Source organism: Poecilia reticulata, chromosome 9, assembly GCF_904066995.2.
Source record: "Poecilia reticulata chromosome 9, P_reticulata-male-v2, whole genome shotgun sequence".
NCBI classification, from domain to species: Eukaryota; Metazoa; Chordata; class Actinopteri; order Cyprinodontiformes; family Poeciliidae; genus Poecilia; species Poecilia reticulata.
In genome coordinates this window covers 28,481,613-28,505,094 of record NC_088838.1, presented here as the reverse complement: position 1 = coordinate 28,505,094, position 23,482 = coordinate 28,481,613, and the positions used below count along the sequence as shown (strand labels likewise).

General features: G+C 37.0%; 1 protein-coding gene across 5 annotated transcripts; it reads right to left on the bottom strand.

Moving 5' to 3' along the window:
* Positions 1-695: 695 nt before the first annotated feature.
* On the bottom strand, positions 696-23,435 carry LOC103469925 (uncharacterized). Of its 5 annotated transcripts, none has more exons than XM_008417996.2 (21): positions 23,005-23,435; positions 22,859-22,913; positions 22,405-22,535; positions 20,721-20,899; positions 20,530-20,636; positions 20,153-20,453; positions 20,017-20,069; positions 19,213-19,305; positions 19,018-19,099; positions 18,716-18,835; positions 15,563-15,706; positions 15,189-15,372; positions 14,013-14,165; positions 12,703-12,815; positions 7,318-7,476; positions 7,115-7,207; positions 5,939-6,055; positions 3,973-4,100; positions 2,840-2,899; positions 2,598-2,656; positions 696-876 (listed from the first exon to the last, which is right to left on the bottom strand). In XM_008417996.2, exons 1-21 carry the CDS (start codon positions 23,108-23,110, stop codon positions 761-763), a joined length of 2,553 nt encoding a protein of 850 aa, XP_008416218.1. In that variant the 5' UTR covers positions 23,111-23,435; the 3' UTR covers positions 696-760. The 5 variants fall into 5 exon arrangements, 4 of the variants coding, with proteins under 4 accessions (XP_008416218.1, XP_008416219.1, XP_008416220.1 ...); XM_008417997.2 differs by having other exon boundaries at positions 20,721-20,866; XR_534425.2 differs by having other exon boundaries at positions 819-876; positions 2,598-2,727.
* Positions 23,436-23,482: the final 47 nt, after the last annotated feature.

Genomic DNA, 23,482 nt, shown 5'->3' with positions numbered 1-23,482 from the left:
ATCAGTCAGTCAGTCAGTCAATCAATCAATCAGTCAATCGGATTTTATTTGATTTTATTTTTCATTTCAGCAACAAGGCAGTTCAAAGTGCTTTACATCATAAAAACACAAAAATCAACAAAGAAAATTGGAAAGAAAGGAATGAAGGAATGAGTGAAGGAAGTGAACAAGAGAAGTGAAATGAGAGTTGAATCATGTTTAGATGGGAACTAACAGGAGTATCATTATTAAGTTTGTGTAATAATGTGTTGTAAACAATCTGAGTCATAATGTTTACATTTCTTTCCATCTTGACAGAAAATAATGAAGTGAAACGTTAATGTAAACTAAACACTTTATTAGATAAAGTGATGAAAAGTCGTGTGGTTTTTGGTTTATGAAATCTTCAGTGATCAAACTTCCTCTGGTGAGTTTTCAAAAACCAAATAACAGAATTAACAGAAATGATTGAAAGCATTCGTTTATTCTGCCTGTCATCTGTTACTGATCAGCTTTAAATATTTTGGCTTTGGGTTGGATCTAAAGCAGCTTCTGAGAGTTCAGAAAGTGAATCTTCGTTCAACATATTGAAAAACAAAACCTAACAAATGACTAATCTGTAAAAATGTGTCTGTTGTTCATTACATCACGTCAGCCTCTCTGGATTATACTCTGTTATGTCTGAGTCGCACACAAACACAGTCTGTAACGGCTCATAAATTTCCCATTAAAAATTTAATCATCTTACTGACACAAGGAGTCAGCCTCACATTCTTCATGTTTAGCGGTAGCTGTTGGGGTCAGAGGTCAGGAGGGTGTGGACAGGTGACCTGCGGCTCAGTGAGAGTGGGAACGTGTTGTACTTCGCTGAAATCACTGGGCTCGAAGTCAAAAGGCCTGGAAAAGTCAGAACATGCATTAGAGAAACACAGCTGTGCAAAAATAAGAGACCACTGCAAAATGATCAGTTTCTCTGGTTTTACTCTTTATAGGAAAATGAACTTTGTTCTTTTATTTTATGAACTACTGACACCATGTCTCTGAAATTACAAGCAAAAATTTTGTATTCATTTGCAGAAAATGAGAAATGGTCAAAATAAGGAAAAAGATGCAGAGCTTTCAGACCTCAAATAATGCAAAGAAAACAAATTCATATTAATTTAGAAACAATAATACTAATGTTTTAAGTCAGGAAGAGTTCAGAAATCAGTATTTAGAGGAATAACCAGGAGGTTTTCAGTGCAGTGGGCTCTTCATTCTTTACAGAGCTGTAGATGGATAAAAAAATGTATCTCATAAAAACATTTCTTCTTTAATTTTAATAATATTTATTCCAGTCACACATAGAAATTACTGGCATCACAATTATTATTGGTGCTTTTTAAAATGATTTACTCTTCACCTTTTTCCAACTGATCTGAGTGTCTAGGAACGATCACTAGCATTCAATGCCTTAATGTTCCCATGGGGAACAAACATGATGTGACACAGAGAGGCTTCATCAGAGCTTAGAAACTTTCTCTGCTCCCATATGTAAACAAAGATGGAGTTATTTAAGCAAAAAAAACTGTGGAGGACAATCTTTTTATTGCTACTAGTAGGATCAAATAATTCTTATTTAAGACATCATCAGGCTAAAGATAACATTTGTCGCTGCTCTTTTGGTCAATGTGAGGGCGAAAGTATTGAACATTTATTTGTGGGGTGTTCTCATACCGTAAAGTTTTGGTCAGAAAACTACTTGCAGAAAAAATGAGAAAGAACATTGTTTTATCAAATTTGCTCATCCTTAACAATTCAACCTTTTATTCAGATTATATATATATATATATATAGTTAATCTAATTATAATTCTAGCAAAATATTATCTCAACATGATGAAATAGAGTGAAATTTTTTAAAATAATTTTAAAGAAACTGACTTATCTTGCCTCTGTTGAAAAACATAAAGAACTCGTAAAAACATGAACTCTTCTTCAGAAATTTAACTTTATCTCATAAGCAGATCCCTGTTATATTTTATATATTTATTTTTGCTGTAATAGACACTTTTTATATGTATTTGAATGTATTTTTGACACTTTTTGTTAAGACATTTCCATAGACAAAAAGATATACATTATTTTATTTTACCAGTTTATGAATATATTTATTTAACTTTTGTTTTTTTGCTTTATTTATTCTACCTTAACACCAACACTGTATATATACCAGGAAGACATGTCTGTATGAGCATAGTGAATGTAAACGTTTTGGAGTTTGATTCATGAACCAGGGATGCACTGATTAACCTTTTTCACTTCCAATACCGATACTGATATCTGATGTTTCGTATTGGCTGATACCGAACCGATACAGAAAAACAATGCTGAATTAACTTGAAACATTTATTTTATTTAGCACAGACATAAATATACTGAATTAAAAGTGCATTTGTAATTCAGTGCTTAAATTAAAGTATGAGATTATGCTGCTGCAAAGAATTTATATTAAAATATTTCCTGCATCTTTACAAGGAGAGGCAGTTATTACCGTGGGTGCAGTCACATAACAAAAATAAAAACGCTTCCAAAGAAGTAAATTGAAAACACAAGACAACAGGCAGATTTACTGCTCACCGTCTCTGTTGTTGACTATTTGCCCGTCCAGCTCTGTTGCCTCCAGAAAACGTAGCTTACTGTATGCGGCGGTAGCACAAACACACTCAGGTTACGTCACTTTGCTCAGAGTGAAAAGCTTTGTCTAACGCTGTAAGAGAGGAAACGCTGGGAGAATCTTTAAAAATACAACCAGTTGTACTGAACACAGCAGGAAAGACAAACAGAGAAGAACTCCAGGGAGGGTTGGGCATGCTGCCTACCTGTTAAACGTTTTTCTCCTCACACTGGAGCAGACCTTCAGTCCTTCCTCATCCTCAGCACTGCGGTAGGTGACAGAAGAAATACACTGTAAATATCTGGTGGATCCTACCGATGATTTAGGTTATAAAACCAACTTAAAGCTGCATTATCTAACTTTTATAAGAATTTTTTTTTAAACATCTGCATTTTGTTGAAAATATCACTATTTTGTGGTAGTATAGTATGAAACAGATAATAAAAAAAAAATTTAAATATCAAAAGAATCAAGCTGCCTTTTCCCAGTGTTCCCAGTGCTAACTAGAAACAACCAATCAGAGCGAGCAGGTGGGTCTCAGCGTTGTCAATCTGAAAGCACAGCCTGTTGTGAATCCTAAGGCTAGCTAGCATAGCCACCAATGACGACGGATGAATGTTGATGTCTGAAGAAGTGACTTCGTCAAAAAAATAAAAACGCTTCAAAAAAATAAAAAATAAAAAAAAATAAAAAATCTTGCTGAGTAATTTTTGTCTAGTTTCTAGTGCAGAAATCTTAGGATACTTGAAATAAGAAAAAACAAGTAACTTTTCAGTAAGATATAGCAGCTTGGTTTAGGTCAATAATTCCATAATATTGATGAAAAAGTGATTTTTACACTGGCAGATCATTTAACTTATAACAAGACATTTTCCCAAGTTATAAGAAAAATAATCTGCTAATGGAATGAGTAGTGAACCATTGGTTAAGAGGTTTTCTGTGTATAACTGTGTAGATTGGATCACAAACTTAGGTTGGACTTATTGTGGCTTCAGTTCATGCACTTTTGGACTTTTTAATAATATTCTAATTTACTGAATATGACTATAGATTTACTGCGTACTGCATGAATGTTTGTTTACTTCAGCTGAAAGCAGAAACCTCATGATAAAAAAAAAAATCAAGCAAATATTTTCTAGAATAGCGAAGCCAACAGATTATCAGTAGCATATGAAACCAGTGAGTGAACCAGTGAGTCATATGGATCCACACCAGCTCCTCCTGCATTCCACTGACTTCTTCCACAATCAGCAGCATCACATGGTGTTTAAATGTGACCTGGGCTGCGATACAGAAGAAGCTAATCTTGGCAGAGTGTGAGAACGGAGACAGACATACGAAGCGGCGGCAGCATGCGGCCTCTCCGGCGCAGACATTCTCCTGCTGGCGGCGTGCTTAGAGCTGTGTGGTCTGCCGTCTGCTTGCATCTCTTTGACGAGAGCTCTGCGCTCGCACTGAGAACTCTCCTGCATTCAGTATCCAGAGAAAAGGAGGACGTAAATAAAGCTACAGTAATAACAAACTTATAGGACCTATAAGTCTTATAAAACTACATTTGATCAGGTTTTAATAAATAAACACAGCGATCCAGGTCATGTGTAAGCCTGTCACAATAAGCAATTTATAAATTTAAATGCATGATGAATTAATATGAACTCAGTAATTTCTGATGATTAATATTTCTGGAAGGGAAATTTCATTTTCAAAGATAATCCAATTTATTTATGGTTTCGGTTTTAAGTGGTTTTTATTTCAGTTTTATTCATTGTTTTTGGTTGTTGTGTTTTATTTTGGATATTTTGAATATCTTCCAGAAGTTAAGTGTTGTTTACAAAATTGAAGTTAATTAGTTTTTGGTAACTATGGAAAACTGGCATTATTATAACATTACCAAAATTACTTGAAAATGGTTTCAAAATGACAATATTATTATTTACTGCCAATTCGCCATAATTACTGGTACAATTTATCCTCCAGAAAAATTTGTTGTCATGACAGGCCTACAGATGTGTTAAACTCAAAGGTCGGGGGCCAAATCTGGCCCTCCATAGAGTCTGGACGCCAGTTAGCTACGTTAATTCAATCTGGAAGATAACAGTTGTGTGCTTGAATATTATTTTATCAATTAAATCAGTTTTTATCTGTATACTGCTAAATAACATCAGTCCCTCCTATGTTTTGCAGAAATTGACGCAAAATCAACAGACACTTTTTCGCCCTAAAGCAAATTTTTGTCAGTGTTGAGGAAAACATTGGGTTTAAATAATGCTAACTTCCAACTGCAGGTGTCAGTATTTCCTACTTCTACTCCACTGCTGCCTCAGTTTTACTTCATGTCAAGTTATCATCTGTGATCGATGAGGAGAGAAACTAAAACTCACATTTACCGTCACTCATAAATACAGGACGATATGGCTGAAAAGCATATCACGATATAAGTGTTTCATATCAGTCGACACTGATAATTATTGATATAAATATTTGAAATACTGCCAAATTGGTGGTGTGACCTTTCCTGTTTTATCCAGTTTCCACTCAAAGCTGTTGTTTCTTATTTTAAGTCTATATGAGCCACGGTGGTGAAACCTTAAACTGCTGCTGCGCCAGTTACTCAACAGGTTGCTGCTAGGTAACCACAAGCAACCCTAGCTGTTGCTAGGTAACCAAAGAGAAAGTGAGTTAGTTGATTCCACCAACCTCTTTTTAGCTTTCAGTGAAAGGTAGAGCAGCTAAAGTCTGTCCTCTGCCTACATCTCCCAGAATGCTTAGCGATTCAGCATCAGAGTTCAGTGAACATTCTATATATTAAATATTGAATATTCTATCATACGTATTATATACTAATATTTATCCTGTGTACATCGCGATATATATTGTTATTGATTTATTGTCCAGTCCTAAGCAAATATCCCCAAAACAAACAATGTGAAAAGATGCTCAATATTATTTAATTCTAAGAGGTACTTAATGAACTCAGTCAGACCTATTTATTAATATTTTTGTTAAAGGGTTTTATCAACACATTCTGGTACAACAGGCCCTTTGAGAACATTCATGACCTTGACATGGCATGAAATGAAAAAAAAGTTTGCTTTAAGATAAAGCTGTGTAGAAATTACCATCTGATTTCCCCTCATGGAGCAGGAATGTGTGTTTGGAGTGTTACTGATTTAAAGACGAAGCAGATGTGCTGAGCTGGGGCCTTTGCTGCCAGATAAAAACGATTAATCCGTGCGCTCGACGCGCTGGGACCACAGGGACAGACAAAAAGGCAAAACGATGTGGGGAGGGTTCTGACCCGTACCTTGATCTGGGTGTTGAATGGGAGCCGGGGGGAGGGCGGGGCGGACTGTGCAGACTGGGTCCTGCAGTTCAGATCAGATGGAGCCAAACATGTGCACTGACTCCCACCCTGGAGTTCCTACAGGAACAAAAGAGGTTTTGAATGAAGACATGCAAAAAAATCTTCAACATTAAAATTAAAATGAGCATGAAATGATGATGGAAGGTTTTTAGAAACATTCTCACTCTGACACTTGCTCAGATTTCAGTTTTCTACAACCAAACTGTGCTGTGGTTGACTCAGTTTAAAGGTTGACTGAGTTTTCTGGGAGTCTGGTCTCCACCAACTGTTTTATTAACTGATCAAGTTTATTTGTTTAGAACATTTCAGTAAAAAGGCAATTCAGAGTCCTTTCATTACAAAACCACCATACAGGATCAATTAAAACAAGCAATAAACGTTACATTTTGTCAAATATCGTCATCAAGCAACTGTACATCAAACATGTTGATCGATGCTCCAGTGTAGTGTTAGAGGCAACACTACACCGAGTTTCTGATTTAAAGGAACTAAGCGTTTCAGTGGTTTTGCATTTTTCTGAAAGTTTGTTCCAGATTTGTGGTGCATAGAAGCTGAATGCTGCTTCTCCGTGTTTGGTTCTGGTTCTACGTTCTGCAGACCAGAACCAGAAGACCTGAGAGGTCTGGAAGATTGGTACAACAACAGCAGATCTTAAATGTGTTGTGGTGCTAAACCATTCAGTTATTTATAAACTAACAGCAGTATTTTAAAGTCTATTCTCTCAGAGTAGGGACTGTAGAACTGGGTGATGTGTTCTGTTTTCCTGGTTTTAGTCAGAACTCCAGCAGGAGCATTCTGGATCAGCTGCAGGATAGATTTTTTTAGTCAGACCTGTAAGGAAACTGTTGCAGTAATCAATGCGACTAAAGACAAACTCATGGATGAGTTTCTCTAGATCTTGGTGGTACATTAGTCCTCTAATCTTGGAGATGTTCTTCAGGTGACAGAAGGCCGACTTTGTAACTGTCTTTATGTGGCTCGGAATGTTCAGGTCACTACACCCAGATTTTGGGTCTGATGACTAGTTTCAGTAATAACCGAAGACAATAAATAAACTGAGAAGATTCATTCTTTAAAGAAAAAAAACTCTGGTGTTCTGGTTGAGGGTAAATTTACCTTCAAGTTCAGAGCATGTTGGAGTTTCAAGCGAAAATGTTCCTGCTCTCTCAGCTGGAGGAAATCCTGACAGTTCGCCAAACTTTCACACATCTTTAAGAACATATAAGAAAAAAAAATTTGAGACCGAGAACGACACTAAGAAAGGAAGAACATCTCAGAGTAAATGTTTTTCTTGGGTCAGGTTTAGTTTTGTGTTTCACCTTGTGAAGGATTCCCTCCAGCTCAACGATCCGCTCCCGCAGCTGATGGTCTTTGGAGCGAAGGGCCTTCAGTTCACTGCCAAGCTGCCTCTTTTCCTCCCTGGCGAAGGTGAGGTCCTGAAGCTGATGGTGCGCCTCCAGGTTCAGGTGACGCTTCTCCTGAAAACAGAAAAAACTAAATAAAAAACAGCGATAGAGCAAAATGTTACCTAAAACAGAATCCTCCTAATATTTCTAGACTCAAATATCAAGAATTATGAGCTCATTTTAAAATATTGATACAAAAGTTCGATATGAATTTTGTATAAATTTACCTGCAGAGGTTTTAAGTATGGAATCTGAAAAAAATCAATTGTAGAAAGATGGATGGATGGATGGATGGATGGATGGATGGATGGATGGATGGATGGATGGATGGATGGATGGATGGATGGATGGATGTGTTACTCCTTTGTTTTATTTGTATTACATGTCCACCCACTAGGGGCACTGTTATGCCAGGAGCATATGTAATGGGTTTGTGTTCTTCTTCGTTGCTCTCTGCATGTCTGTGCGGAGGATGCACATGGCGGAATAAAGCTGAGTAAAGAAACTAGTTGTTTCTATGATTTAACATTGGTAGCAGAGGATGGTTAGTAACTACAGAGTTCCGCCAACGTTTGAGGAAGGAAAGCCTTATGAAAGCTGGAAGAATGAAGTCAACATTTGGACGAGAGTTACAGATTTGGAGTCGAAAAAGCAAGCGCTGGCTGTCGCCCTGGCCCTGTCTGGAAGAGCGCGGGACACGGCGATGGAAATTCCGGTAGATGATCTAAATAAAGACACTGGAATGACAACGTTGTTCGCTAAACTAGATGACTTGTTCTTAAAAGAGGAAAAGGACAGGATCTATGAAGCATACTCAAATTTTGATCGGATTATAAAAGAAGTTAACATGTCGATGGCGGACTATATTATTGATTTCGAGCAGCGTTACTCACGGATGAAGAAATACAACATGGAGCTGCCTGACCCAGTTTTGGCTTTTAAGCTTTTAGACACCGCGTGTTTGGATATAACGGACAGACAGTTGGCTTTAACGGCATGCCCAGATGTAACATTTGCTTCAATGAAGTCCGCTTTGAAGAGAATATTTGGGGGGGAAAAAGGTGCGGCAGCAGAAGGCATTAGCCAGGAGTCCGTGTTTGCAACAGAGCAATGGCGGCAAAAAGGAAAGTTCTGGCGGCAGAGTCCCCATAAGAAAACTTCACAGCTCAACACTCCGCAGCCCGGTACAAACCCGCTGGATAAGTACGGACGACGGTCAAAATGTGCAGTGTGCCAAAGTACTTTTCACTGGGTTAAAAACTGTCCGCATAAAGCTGATAGTGTTAAAATGGCTGATGATACAAAAGACGTGGAAGAGTGCAATTTAACTCTGTACACCAAAGAATCAGCAACAGATGCAGAAATATTCATGACAGAATGTCTTGGCTCAGCAATAATAGACACTGCTTGCACTAGGACAGTTTGTGGACAAGAGTGGCTGGACAACTATAGTACTGTATTACAAAAGAAAAGTATGAAGTCTATGAAAGAGACAGAAACACAAAGTCACAGGCCCTTCAAGTTTGGAGATGGAAAAATCGTCTACTCCATAAAAAAGGTAAAGATACCTGCTAAAATTGGCAACACAAAGTGTAATATAGAAACTGAAGTAGTACCTGTTAACATCCCGCTGCTACTGAGTAAGACCTCATTGAAAAGGGCAGGGACTGTTTTGGACATGGAAAGGGACAGTGTAGTGATGTTTAATCAGCCTGTCAAACTGGACTTTACTAGTTCAGGTCATTACTGTGTAAACATTGTGGACAGTGAGAATAGAAGTTTCATTCACTCTGATAAGCTATTGCAAGCTAATGAGGAAGAAATACTGACTACAACAGACAAGATGAACACAAGTGAAAAGATGAAAGTTCTGGAGAAACTTCATAAACAGTTTGGACATGCCTCTGCTGACAAAATACAGAGACTCTTGACTAATTCTGGCAACAAGGACACAGAATGTGACAGTCTGCTGAAAAACATTGTGAACCAGTGTGAAGTGTGTCAAAAATATTGTAAGACCAAACCAAAACCTGCTGTCGGCTTACCATTGGCATCTACATACAATGAAACTGTTGCTGTAGATCTGCACGAACTTGAACCTGGGGTTTGGTACCTACACATTATTGACCAGTTTACCCGTTTCAGTGCTGGTAGTGTCTTAACCACCAAGAGGTCTTCTGAGATAGTCAGACGTTTTATTCATGATTGGATCAGTGTGCATGGCCCACCACAAAAGTTGTTCAGTGACAATGGTGGTGAATTCAATAACGAGGAAGTGAGAGACATGGCCGAGAACTTTAATATTGAAGTCAAGACAACACCTGCTTACAGTCCATGGAGCAATGGACTGTTAGAGCGCCACAATCAAACTCTGACAGAGATTTTGCTAAAAGTCAAAGCAAGTACTGGATGTGACTGGAGCACTGCCATGGACTGGGCCCTGATGGCAAAGAACTCTATGCAAAGTGTCCATGGATACAGCCCACATCAGCTGGTGTTCGGGCAGAATCCTAACCTGCCTTCTGTATTAATAGACAAAGCTCCAGCTCTAGAGGGCACCACCAAGAGTGAATGGGTTGCCAAGCACATTTCAGCCTTGCATGCTGCAAGAAAAGCTTTTACAGAAGCAGAATGTTCAGAAAGGATACGGAGAGCACTAAAGAAACAGATGCGGCACATAGACGAGCGATATGAAACTGGAGACAAAGTTTTTTACAAAAGAGTGGATTGTCCAGAATGGAAAGGACCAGGAGTGGTGATTGGTCAAGATGGTGCAGTCGTTTTTGTTAGACACGGAGGCACCTGTGTCAGAGTCCATCAACTCAGATTGAGGAAAGTTACTCATGAGAATGAAGAACCTCAGATTACCTGCGTTGAGAAGAACAATCGAGGACAACACACAGTGGACATCATTGAAGAGGATGTAGAAGGAGACACTATTGCAGTAAATCCTGAGAATCGTCATTTGCTTGCTCCTGAAAATACAGAGGCTGAGAGACCGCACTCTGAGAACACCATCATAAAGACAGGTCAAATTGTGACATTCAGAAATGCAGAGGGTGTACCACAAAAAGCCAAAGTGTTGGGACGTGCCGGCAAAGCAACTGGGAAATACAAGAACTGGGTTAACTTGGAGCTGCTTGAGCCAGCAGAAGTGGCTGGCAACAGTGAGTCAGCTGACCTGTCACAGTTGGAGGATCTTCACATCCAGGCAGATGCTGAGGTTACAGATATGCACGAGGATGTTTTTGTGAATAAGGACATATCGTTTGATGAAGCAAAGGAAAATGAAATAAAAAGCTGGAAACAAAATCAAGTGTTTGAGGAAATTGAAGACAAAAGACAAAAGTGTGTCTCTACTCGTTGGGTGTGCACTCTGAAAGAGACTGAAAATGGAATAATGCCAAAAGCAAGACTTGTTGCACGAGGATTTGAGGAGCTAAAGGTTTCTGACCTACAAAAGGACTCTCCAACCTGTGCCTCGGAGTCACTGAGACTCTTGGTGGCAGTTGTATGTCAAAAACAATGGGAACTTCACTCTATGGACATTAAATCTGCCTTTTTACAAGGAATGCAACTGTCCAGAGACATTTTCATCAAGCCTCCTCGAGAGGCTAATAGCACAGGTGTGCTTTGGAAACTGAAAAAATGTGTGTATGGTTTAGCTGATGCTTCACTGTATTGGTATAACAGGGTAAAAAGCATCATGATTGAAGCAGGAGGCATCATGTCTAAGGTTGATCCTGCAGTTTTCTATTGGCTGGATGAGCACAAAAATGTAACTGGTGTACTTGCTTGTCATGTTGATGATTTTATATGGGGTGGATCACACATGTTTTCAGAGTCAGTCATACCTCACCTGAGGTCAAAGTTTAATGTCGGTCGTGAAGCACACAATAGCTTTTCCTATGTGGGTGTAGATCTTGTTACTGAAGGTGAGAAAGTACAAATACACCAAGAAACATACATTCAGCACCTGCAGTCCATACACCTCTCACCCTCACGAGCAGCAGAGTCCGCTTCACCTCTCACTGAGAAGGAGACAGAGCAACTTAGATCTAAGATAGGCCAACTTCTGTGGGTGGCAAGACAGAGCAGGCCTGATGTCATGTTTGATGCTAGTAATTTAGCATCCCGTCTCAAACATGCTACAGTACAGACCATTAATGAAGCAAACAGAGTTGTGTGTAAGCTCAAGGCCAAGTCTGTTGAATTGAATTTTCAACACCTTGGGGACGACGGTAACTTAAAGATGGTTACATTCACTGATGCATCTTTTGGAAATCTTTCAGATGGAGGTACTCAAGGTGGCCACTTCATTGTTTTGATGGGTGACAACGGGCGGTTCTCTCCCATTGCATGGCAGTCAAAGAAAATTAAGAGAATTGTCAGAAGCACACTGGCAGGTGAAACACTCGCCATGTCTGAGGGGATTGATAATGCCATTTTTCTTTCCGCACTCTTTTCTGAACTCAGTGCTGGTAATACTGCTTGTACTCCACCTATAATCTGTGTGACTGATAATTTCTCTCTTGTTGATGCACTTAAGTCAACTAAGTTTGTTGCAGAGAAGAGGTTACGCCTGGAAATGAGTTCAATTAAAGAACTGATGCAAACTAAGAAGGTTCATCAAGTGGTGTGGTCTCAAACAAAAGACCAACTTGCAGACTGTTTAACAAAGAAGGGAGCATCCACAACCTCACTCCTTAGGGCTCTTTATGAAGGACTATGGATTCTTCAGTAAATTCAGTCATAAGATGTTTCACATTCTGTTACTTTGAGACTGTTCTGACAAAAATCTTTAATTGCTATGCTTTCTCATAAGTTTTTTTTTTAGAAAAGTGGGAGATTGTTACTCCTTTGTTTTATTTGTATTACATGTCCACCCACTAGGGGCACTGTTATGCCAGGAGCATATGTAATGGGTTTGTGTTCTTCTTCGTTGCTCTCTGCATGTCTGTGCGGAGGATGCACATGGCGGAATAAAGCTGAGTAAAGAAACTAGTTGTTTCTATGATTTAACAGGATGGATGGATGGATGGATGGATGGATGGATGGATGGATGGATGGATGGATGGATGGATGGATGGACAGACAGACTATATAGATTTTTCCAGACGTTTTTTCTTTGCATCAAATGATTATGAATTAACCTGCCTGCATGACATCATAATAAAACATTTTCTGTTATTATTTCTCAGATGTCTTCAGTCAGGAACTCTGCAGGTGTTTCTCTACAGGTGAGAAACTGCAGCACCTGGTCTGCCAGTGTATGACAAGTGTTTGAAAAGTTTTAACCTGCTGCAGTTTCTCCACTTTCTCCTCCAAATTTTGGATTCTGCTCTGCATGGCGTCAACCTTTTCTCTCCTGGCGGTGATCTCCTTCTGCATGTCCAAAGCCACCTGCAGGCCTGGGAGAGCCACACATGCATTAGTTCTAATGACCAGGATTTTACTAAAAGAAACACAATCAGGGCTGAAACCAACGATTATTTCAGTCATCGATTAATCTATTGATTATTCTGATGATTAATCGTTTAATCCGATAAAATAACAGGCACATTCTGCAGATTTTTCACCTAAAGCTTCTTTATACAATATTACAAACACATAAAAATGCAAATAAACAAGAAAATACAAATTTTATTGCCTAAAATTAAACAACATAGTATTCATTTGGTGTACGCTTGATCATGTGTAGCAAAGCAGCGTAAAAACACTTCTTACATCAAAATGTGAAAAGTTTGGCTCTTTCTGCTTTGTAAAACTACATTTTTTTTCAATAAACCAATTAATAATTGGATTGCAAATGATTATTAGCAGATGATTGTTTTCACAGAATTTGATGTGGGTGAAGCTGGAACTATGCCAACTGAGTTCTGGGCAGAATAAATTTACAAATTCTTGTTTTTAATTCATCTTAATGCAAAACATATATACGTTTATAGTTCTAGCTTAATTACTGCTCTGACTGTGCTTGTGTCTGTGTATTCCAGTTAACAATTAATCAATGACTAAATTAGCTGACGATCATTTCAATAATTGATTAATCACAATTAATCCAATTAATAATTTCAGCCTTTTTATCTGTGCTCTTTATTTTATGAGGAAATATCAAGTGCAGGCCTGTCACAATAAATACTGCTGGATGATAAATTGTCCCAGAAGTTATTGCGATAAAAGATATTATTGTCATTTTGAGACCATTTTCAAGTAATACATAGGTGATGGGATAATAATGCAAATAATTTAATTGTTATGCCATTAAAGATGGAAGATGACCTTTAATTTCTAATGAACATCTAATACTGGAACTGGAAAACATTTTAAATGTACAAAATAAATAAACAAAACACGTAAAACATGTAAAATGAGTCCAAATTAAAAAGGGGCTAGTTGAGACCAAAGCACCAGACTGAATAGTTTTAACATCCAGTTTTTGGCAGAAAAAAAGTCAGAAAAAAAGAAAAACAAACAATCATGTCAATGAAAATGATCTAATTCCTTTTTAAATTATCATGTGATTGATTGAGACTTTTGCTTATTATTATTATTGTTAGTATTGTGCCACGTCTTTTCCTTTAGTTTCAAATGAAGGTGTAACAAACCATGCCCGTCGGCTGCTTTCAGGGTCTTCAGGCTGCGTCGGATCTTATGGAGCTCATCATGGGCGCTGCCCAGCTGGCTCTGGAGCTGCAGCACCACGCCTTCGTGCTCCTCGTTCTTACAGCTGTGGAGCCGCTGCAGGTTCTCCAGCTGCTCTGAAATAGCGCCCACAAAAACACGTGAAACGTCCAAAGAGCGAGCAATCGCTTATAACCAAACAAATGCAACAATGGAAGGGCTTGGTTGGCTTTGGAAACATACCAAAGACAGTTCTGCGTTTGGTTTACACAGCTGGACAGAAAGATGATCTGATCTGATACAAGAGCTGATCTTTCTAGGAGAAGCTGTGTGAGATATAATACAAGCTGCAACTATAACTAATCCTGTCACGATAAATGACTTGAGATTATTTTCAGGTAATATATTGATAGTACCAAAATAATGCAAGTTCACTCTTTAATTTTATAAAGAACACTTTACACTAGAACTGGAAGATATCTGAAATATCCAAAATAAAACACAACTATCAAAAGCAATAAATAAAAAACAACAGACAACAGAAACCATCAATAAAATAGATTATGATGTCACTGTGAGCAAAATGGCCCTTTAAGTAACGAGAAATCAGTTGAAGGAAAACAGTTCCTTTTTTTGTTTATTTTTTCCTCCAATAAAAAGAACAAAAATTTCAAAACAGCATTTTGTATTTACTCTGATGATCGGAAACATTTAGAATCAGAATCAGAATATTCTAGATTGATCGCCAAGGAGAAATTGTTTATTTGTTGACAAATATTAGCAAATACAAATGTAACTTAAACCATAAGTGATATAGTTTACTGTAAGTAAGAAATTATTTAGTATTTTAAATATGAATTAAATAAAAATTAGTAAATAAAATAATAATGTATGCACATTGAAATGTGTTGATCTCTAAAAGAGTCCAGAGTAAACTTAAAGACATTTTATAATCTTAAGCCTCTGTGGTGGATTTTTAAAACTGTGATTTAAAAAAAGCTATATCAGAAGAAATCTGCAAGAGGAAAATACTTTCTCACCATATTGTGCCAATTTTACCTCAAATTAATAAAGTTTTATCTCAATATTTAGTGAAAACAACAGAAATGATACAGAATCAACAGCAGCAGTCCGTCTGTGATGATATAAACTCTACCTACTGTTGAGATTGAAAAGCTGCGCGCGCTGCAGCTCCAGCTGCTTCACAGCTTGCTGTTTGTCCAGAGTTTCCTGATGAAGGTGCTGGTTCTGGTCGGTCAGGGAGTTCTGCAGCTCACGCCTCTCCCGGTCCAAACGCACCAACTCAGACTTTTGTTGGGCTAATTCAGCCTGCAGAGCCTGGCACTGAACAGTTACAAGATGCTGAGCGTAAACTTGGACAGAATGGCAGGTAAGGTATCAATTACGGTAATTAATATAAGGAATAATGGATGACCTGCTAATTATTATTTAGTCTGGGAACCTGCTGGTTTTGTTGTTCCTTTATCTAACATTCTTTGTCTTTTTCCTGCAGAAGTTCCTGAAGTTTCCTTACCTCCTGTGACCTTTGCTCTGTAAGCATCTGCAGGCAGGATTTCTCCTCTGCGGCTCTGAAAAACTGCTTCCTGGTCGACTCCAGCTGTCCTCTCAGAGCCTTCATATCTTCCCTGAATTCAAGCTGCTGCTTCTCACAAACAGACTGAGTGAAAGACAACAAAACAGAGGTGTGATAACATTTAAATGGGAAAATAAAACAGATTCTTACACATTTAAGCATGTTTTAAACTTATTCTAGACCTGGCACAATAACAAATTTTGCTGGGTGTTAAATTGTCCCAGAAGTTATCGCGATAATATTGTTCTTTTGAGACCATTTTCAAATAAAATAATGGTAATGTAAGAACACATTTTCATTTCAAAGATCACTAAACTTTAAAATCTGCTGAACATTTCTTCTGGAAGACATTTTAAATATACAAAATAAATAAACAAAGCAACACATAAAATTAATTATGAAGTCGGTAAACAAAATGAAGACTTTTTACTTCCAGTTTTTTTAGAGAGAAAAAAGAAAAACGATAAATCATGCAAATGAAAATTATTGGGCTAATTTTAATTGATCTTGCAATTTATTTATTGCTTATTGTGACAGGCCTGTCGTATACTTTCATCATTTTTAAGTAAGAGCTGCAATGAATCATACACCTTGAACTTTTCACATTTTGTTAATATATAGTGACTGTAATGCATCTTCATGTAAGACCAACAAAAATTAGTGCAAAATCTTTTAATGGAAGGACAGAATTACATAGCTTTATATGTTCATTAAAATTGACAATCTGAAAAGTGTGGCATGCATTTATATTCAGCCTTCATGAATAAATTCTTTGTAGAATCACTATTACACCTGGAAAGCTTTGGCTGATTTAGTGTGTGTCATTTTGCTCATTCTTTTTAAGGAATTAATCACAAACTCAGATTGAATAAGGAGGATCTTCACAATAACTTATAATATTTTGCAAATAGGCCAAATAAGTTTAGCTTAGGTCTTATCTTACCAGAGAAATTCCTTCCATGTTTTAGCTGCTTCTTATACATGGATTGTAGCGACATAAATGGAGCTTCTTATGGCTTTCTTTCATAAAAGCAGTGTCGATAACAAAAACAATTTATGGAAAAAATGCTAAAACTGTGTTTAGGAACCTTTTAGTAAGTTTGATATCATATTATTTTGTGGTTCTATTGCAACGACAATAAAAAAAATTGGATTAAAAATCGATTTATTACTTCTTTTTTGAGTAATTTTATGGTTGTTTTTGAATGGTGGCCCATTCATAACCTCACAAATGCAAACACTGCTCTTGAAAAACATTCTGATTTGAAATGGATACCACCAAACTGCACACAGTAACTCCATTCAATTATATTTTAAATTTTACTTATTTTAATCGATGCTCTCGTGGAACAAACAGTGGAGAAAACAGTAAGGTAAAATTTTCAATAGTACTGTCAGTTTTTTTTTCCCAACATCTTTAAATGAAATTCTTCAAGACGGCAATAAATCAAACTTATTCTTCTAAAACATTTTTCATGATAAATGCTCACCACTACCTTTCAGCTGATTTATACAAACTTCTTAAAAATCAAGTGGCATTTTTCTCACCAGCCCAACAGAAGAAAATATGCATTAGTGGATTCAGATTTGTTTTGGTGCCATCTGAGGAATAGTTTTGAGGCGGAAATGGGAAATTATTTAAAATCTACTTCTACTTGTCATGATACTTTGACAGAAATACAGCTATTTACAATGAACAGCATCACATTTCATTAGTTTGTATTTGGTGCTTTATAGTTTTATTTGACTTCTCAGCGACTCCACATGCAGATATTCAAAGGAATAATGTCACATCAATGGAAAACAAGAAAAAGACTGAATCACACAGGAGGAGAAGATGACAACTAAAGGAAGGGAATGAAACATTTTCTGGGAGAGTCTAAAAATAGATGTGGAAGAGGCTGATCAGTGAAGTGGCCCAGAAATAAGTTGATATATTGTAATGGGGCTAAATTTGCAGTATTTAATTATTTAAATCTATCAACTGGATTCACTTTGTGACCACTTTCAGCAAAGCAAACAACATCTCTAAATTATCACAGAGGCTTTTAAGGTTCTGGCATTTTCACACAAACAGTGAAGACGTTCTCCTACATCTAATTATCTGCATTTTAAGCATTACAGCTTTTGCCACGATGCTCTGCTTGATATACATAAAGCTTTATTAGAAATTATTAGAAAAACTTTGTCAATATTCCTCTAATATTGAAAAAACACAATTTGGGCATTAAAAACACGGCGCGCCATCCTCCTCCTACTACTTCCTGTCGTCTTCTTTGTCTTTTCCCCCAGCAGTAACATCTGGTTGTTGACCACATGATTGGTGTGATGTGAAAAAAGTGTTTCCATTGCAGGTTTACGAAATACACCAACTTCCATACAGCTGGAAAACCATCTACTTTTATTTATTGAAACACGTGAATTTTTCCAAAATTGGTGTGTTTCCATTTCCATTAAGCTAATTTATTTTCATAATTCCAGTTTGCGCAATTATATGGTAAATGGAAATGCAGGTAGTGTGAACATCCATCTGTCCTACTGAACCAATACAGGAAAACAGAGGCCAGGTCTGGGAGTACTTTCTATGGTACAGAAAAAGTAATAAAGCAGCACTAAGTAGCAGGTATAGCTCTTTCCATTTTTTTGTCAAGGAAAGAGACACAAAAAGACAACGGCAATGGTATCATATAAAGAGAAAATACAAAGTCATCGGAACCAACAGGTTTTAAATACTGTGTAAAACATCAATATGAATTAATGGAAGATATTTATAAAGTGGTCCAACATGAATGTTAGAGATTAAAATAAACTACTGACTGGGAAGAAGAGATAATTCAAAATTTACCGATGCAAATATATGAATCTTTCTGCCTTTATAACACCTCTGACATGGATGGACATCTACAACAATGAGCAGGGAATAATTTTAACTGTTTAGGAATGTTTCGGAAAGCGTTACATCATGTAGTAATCTGCTGCTTTAGTCACTCAGACTGATTTTCCTTAATCTACTGAAACATCAACCTGAATGTAGATTTTTAATAACACAGCATGACAGGACTGAGGCGACGTAAGTAGGGTTTATTCTCGTACTTTAAGTAGTTGAAGCTGTGACTGCAGCTCTTTGACCTGCTGTAGCGATTGGTCTCTCTCTTTATGGGTGGCAAACAGTTCAATCTCGGTTTCCAGCATCTTCTTCTCCAGGTAACTAACCTACAACGACACAAGCAGAAATCACAAACCCGAGATAAAGAGACTCATTTCTGCATAGGGAGAATTTTCACAGGTTGACTGTGATGTTGGGTTGCTTCCTGCCAGGTTAATCAAACTTTAACTGTATAAAACAATGTAATTAGCGCTATTGTAGAGAATAACATCATGATTTGATTCTTTACCTTGTCTCTGTAGCTGGAGACGGTTAACTCCAGGTCACTGATCTGACAGAGCTGCAGTGAGGTCTGACTTTCAGCCAGGTTCCTACACAGACAGACTGCTTCAGTGACCGGGTGAAATATTGGTCTAGAATGTCCTGATTAACTCAGCATGAGACACACATTCAACATTTTCAGTAAGAGATTCAACATATTTACTTTAGCAGCCTCAACTTGTTGCATAAGCGGTGTTTGGATTTGTCTGTGAACATCGCCATCTCCTGGTCAAGACTTGCAATAAGGTTTTCCATCCTGCAGAAATGAAATGCAGAGACAGTTTCACAACCGAAACAAAACATTAATCGTTTCAGTTTAACAGGTTTTGACAGCAGTAGTTAACAACAAGTCAAGTATGCTGTTGTAAATTCGTCCTTTACAGTTATCTACTAATTGTTTGTATTATCTTCTTGTTTGTGGTTAACTCTGACTGAATGTTGGTTTTATTTCCTATTTTAACAAGAAGGTATGCATCTTGATGTGTAATGCAGTAGGAACATTTCACATTAACACATTTTCAGAAGCAAGGCAGTTCAAAGTGCTTTACATGAGCTAGAAGGAAATACAACAAAAACAAAACAAAAAGAAAGACAAAAAAGTACAAAACTAAATATTGGTTCCACATGTTTGATAAGAATATGTTGTCCATAATTTATAAACTAATAGGGGTTTCTTTACATCTTGGGCTTGTTCTGGATTAGTGAGGTATAAAATTAAAAGTTGGATAAGTATAAAAACTAGATGTTGGTTCCAGTTGTTCTGGGTTGAGTTCTAGATTTGCATAAAGCTAAATGTTGGTTCTCCGTGTTCGATTCTTGTTCTGGGTCACTAAGTAAACTAACGAGAGTTTCTCTATTAAAAGTATAAAGCTAAATATTGTTCTAAAGTAGTAAGTATTATATAGTTATAAGTAATTTAACTGGAACATTTATAAAGTTGATAAGCAATTTGCAGCAGATCGTATACCTTTCTTGGTTATTTAATCCTTCATATTCGCTGTTCCTCTGTTGGTCTTTTGACTGGTGTGGAAGAAAAGAAACATTATGCACATCAGGAACTTAAAGGTACTGAACGAAATCCTTAGTTGAGTTTTACTACTTACTCTAAAATATGTCCAGTGTTGTTTATCTGTGTCCTTGTGGACATTTTCATATCCAGATTGTGATTCTTGATGCTTCATAGTCTTATTACCGGCCGAGTTGTCCCCAAACTGCTTTTCATAAAGTATGTGGTAAACCCTCCTTACACACTTTGCCAGTGATTCTACTTCTCTTTGAAGAGCAAACGCCTCTTCTTCCGTCTCCGGAAGCTTCCAGACCTTCGACATTTTGACTTTCTGAAGTTCTTCCAACAAGTGCAGCATCTTCGCCATCTGACTGACCTGTTTCCTTGAGTCCTTTAACCTAACAGTAAGAAGATCTGTGGGTCAAAGTAAGTTATAGCACCTTCTGTACAGGAATGAATTAAATGTATGTTCACCTAAGGTCAGTCAGGGCGTCGTTCTCCATCTGAGCTTCATGCAGTTTAGACTTCAGGTGCATGATGGCTCTTTGTGGACTAAATGTCTCCTCTTCCTCACTGTGTGCCTTTATTTGAGAAGGTAAAGCACCAAATTGAGATCGATCAATATAACAGCACAGGGAATCAATGGCTGGAATGAACATATAAACCTTATTAAGATGTAAATGAGACAGGTGTTCTACTGCATTTTCCAACGCATCCATTTCATTTGTTGAGCCTCGGTCTCGCTGCACCTCGTCCTGTTTTAAAGTATCCATGCAGTCGACAATAGCCTGAGTCAGCGTCTCAATGTGGGCTGAAAAACCAGCAGATTCTTCAGCTGAGTCATCTGCCACCAGTGAAAATTTAGTTTAAAACATATTGTGGGCAGCAGCATTGTAATCGTTGCAGAGAGCAGAAAAGAAACACTTTAGACAGGCTGAGTATTTATCTGTTCTTCTTTGCGAGCATTTTTATTCCAAAAGTCTTTGAGAAAAATGTGCCATGAGTGCTGGATGACAACACATAATACAATTGGAGCTAAATGAACAGGATTTTTCTTACGTTTCCTTCACATATAATGTGATGAAGTTCACATATAAAACCTGTTTATTTCAAACAGGTTTTTAACTAATGTTACAACCACAAACTTCTGCCTGTCTTATTCACATAATGTGTAGTAGAGCCACACAGAGCAGCAAATTAGGGCTGCAACCAACGATTATTTTAGTTATCGGTTAATCCATTGAATGTTTTGACGGATTAATCATTTTTTATAAATTGCCATTGTGCAGATTTTATTTGATTTGTTTATTTAAAACAGGTTTTTAAAAACAAAGTATATTTTATACAATATTAAAAATTCATAAAAATGCAAATAAACAGTTCAATTCCATATTTAAATAGGAAAATAAACACAGCACCGCAGTGTTTATTTGAGTGTACACTCAATAATTTGTAGAAAAAGGATGCATCCGCAAAGAAAAATAAAATACTTCTAATATCAGCGTGAAAAGCTCAGCCCCTTCTGCTTGACTTAGCATCAAAACAGGACTAATCTGTTGAATGCTTTTTGATTAACCGATTAATAACTGGACAGCAAAAGGTGCTTAATAGGAGATTTGTTTGTTATAGAATTTGAACCAGGTGAAGCTAAAAATGTGCCACTTGAGTTCAGATTTATATATTTTTTTGATCTTAATAGCAAAATGTATATATTTTTTGTACTGTCGTGTTCTTTCAGCAAATGGCCTTTTTTGAGACTGTATAAAGTTAACAATTAATCTATTACTAAATCAGTTGATGACTATTTCAATAATTACTTGATTCATCACATTTAATTGGATTAATCGTTTCAGGCCTACAGTAAATCACTGTGAAGTGGAAAAAAATGACACATGGTTTTCCAAAATGTTTAACAAATAATCTTAAAAAGTGTGTCAATTATAGCCCAATTTATTCTGATAGCTGTAAATTAAATCCACTGCAATCAATTGCTTTTGGAAATCACCTAACTATGAAATAATCAAGCTATGTGCCATTTAATGTATGTATAAACACAGTTTTGTAAGAAAACATTAGTGAATAAACAGCATCCTGAAAACGAAGGTACAAACCAGACCGGTCAGTGTTTAAAGCAGAGTTGGGTTAGAAAAATGAATTCAAAGTTTGAACAGCTCATCATCCAAAAATGGAAAAAGGCATTGAGAGAACTTTTATAAAGAACCTTTAAAAAAAAAAAAAAAAAAGCTATTGAAGTTTGTGGTTGTAAAATCACAAAATGAGGAAAAGTTCAAGGGGCGCACTTCATTTTGAAAGGCCCTGTAATGTTAAAAAACGAGCATTAAAACTTACTTTTGTGGCAGTTTCGTTCGGGCGATCTGTTTCTGTAAGGGGATCCAAACCTCCTCAAAGCTCCGCTGGGTGCATTTTGAATCTCCTCTCGTATGTCTTGTATTTCCATAGTCTGCCTGTTGAGTTCTTCACTGCTCAGAAAATTCACACACGTGTCATCTATAATCTGCAGTTTAAAAGATGTTTCTGCAGACATTTATTCTTTGGAAAAAATACTCACTTTCCACAAATTTTAATAAAAAAAAATACACATTCAAGTCAATAAAATCACACCAAACAGTAAATATTTAGAATATTAAATAATCTGTCGTAGTCGTGTACCAACTCAACCAAAACATTTGTAATATCCACTTAAAATTTTCATTCATCTATGATGTTTTCCACTTATCTGAGGTTTGATTTGACAAAAAGGCAAAGCAATATTCAAACGTAAATACGTTTTCAGCAGCATTACCTCAGTTCATCCAGAGTCCGATTAAATCTCAGACTAAGGGAAGCGCTTTGGGTTACTGTGAAGTAAGGAACAAATTAACAACAAAATCACACTGTAAACACGAAGGCAAAAATAAATAATTTAAAATAAAATTTTAGTTAGCTTACCTCTGTCTGCTGCATCGTTAGCCACAGGAGAATCAGCAAAAGTTAAAATGTACGAATCAGTACCAACATGAGACTTCTGAGGCCCAGGAGGTTTTGAATAAGACATTAATAGTTAAACAAATACAAAAATAATAACAGAAAAAAAATATCAGGCTAAAAGAACAGCCAACAAATCGTTAAGATTCATCTCCATGGAAACAGCGTCGGAAGCTAAGTTGGCTAATTGTTAGCAAGCGTTCAAAATTACCTCTTAAAGATGTCGCAGCATATTTACGGAAACTGCCTCGAGTAAAGTGAAATCCTGCATATGGTTTCTATAATATTAATAGGAACTAAACCAATAAAATATAGTTCACTTTCTGAGACAGGATACTGGAAGGTGTTGACATTAGCGCCACCGACACTTTGAAAACGCACGTCATAGCAACAAACCCAGGCGTCATGACGTTTCAGTTCCAGGGTTGCATGATGGTCAGCG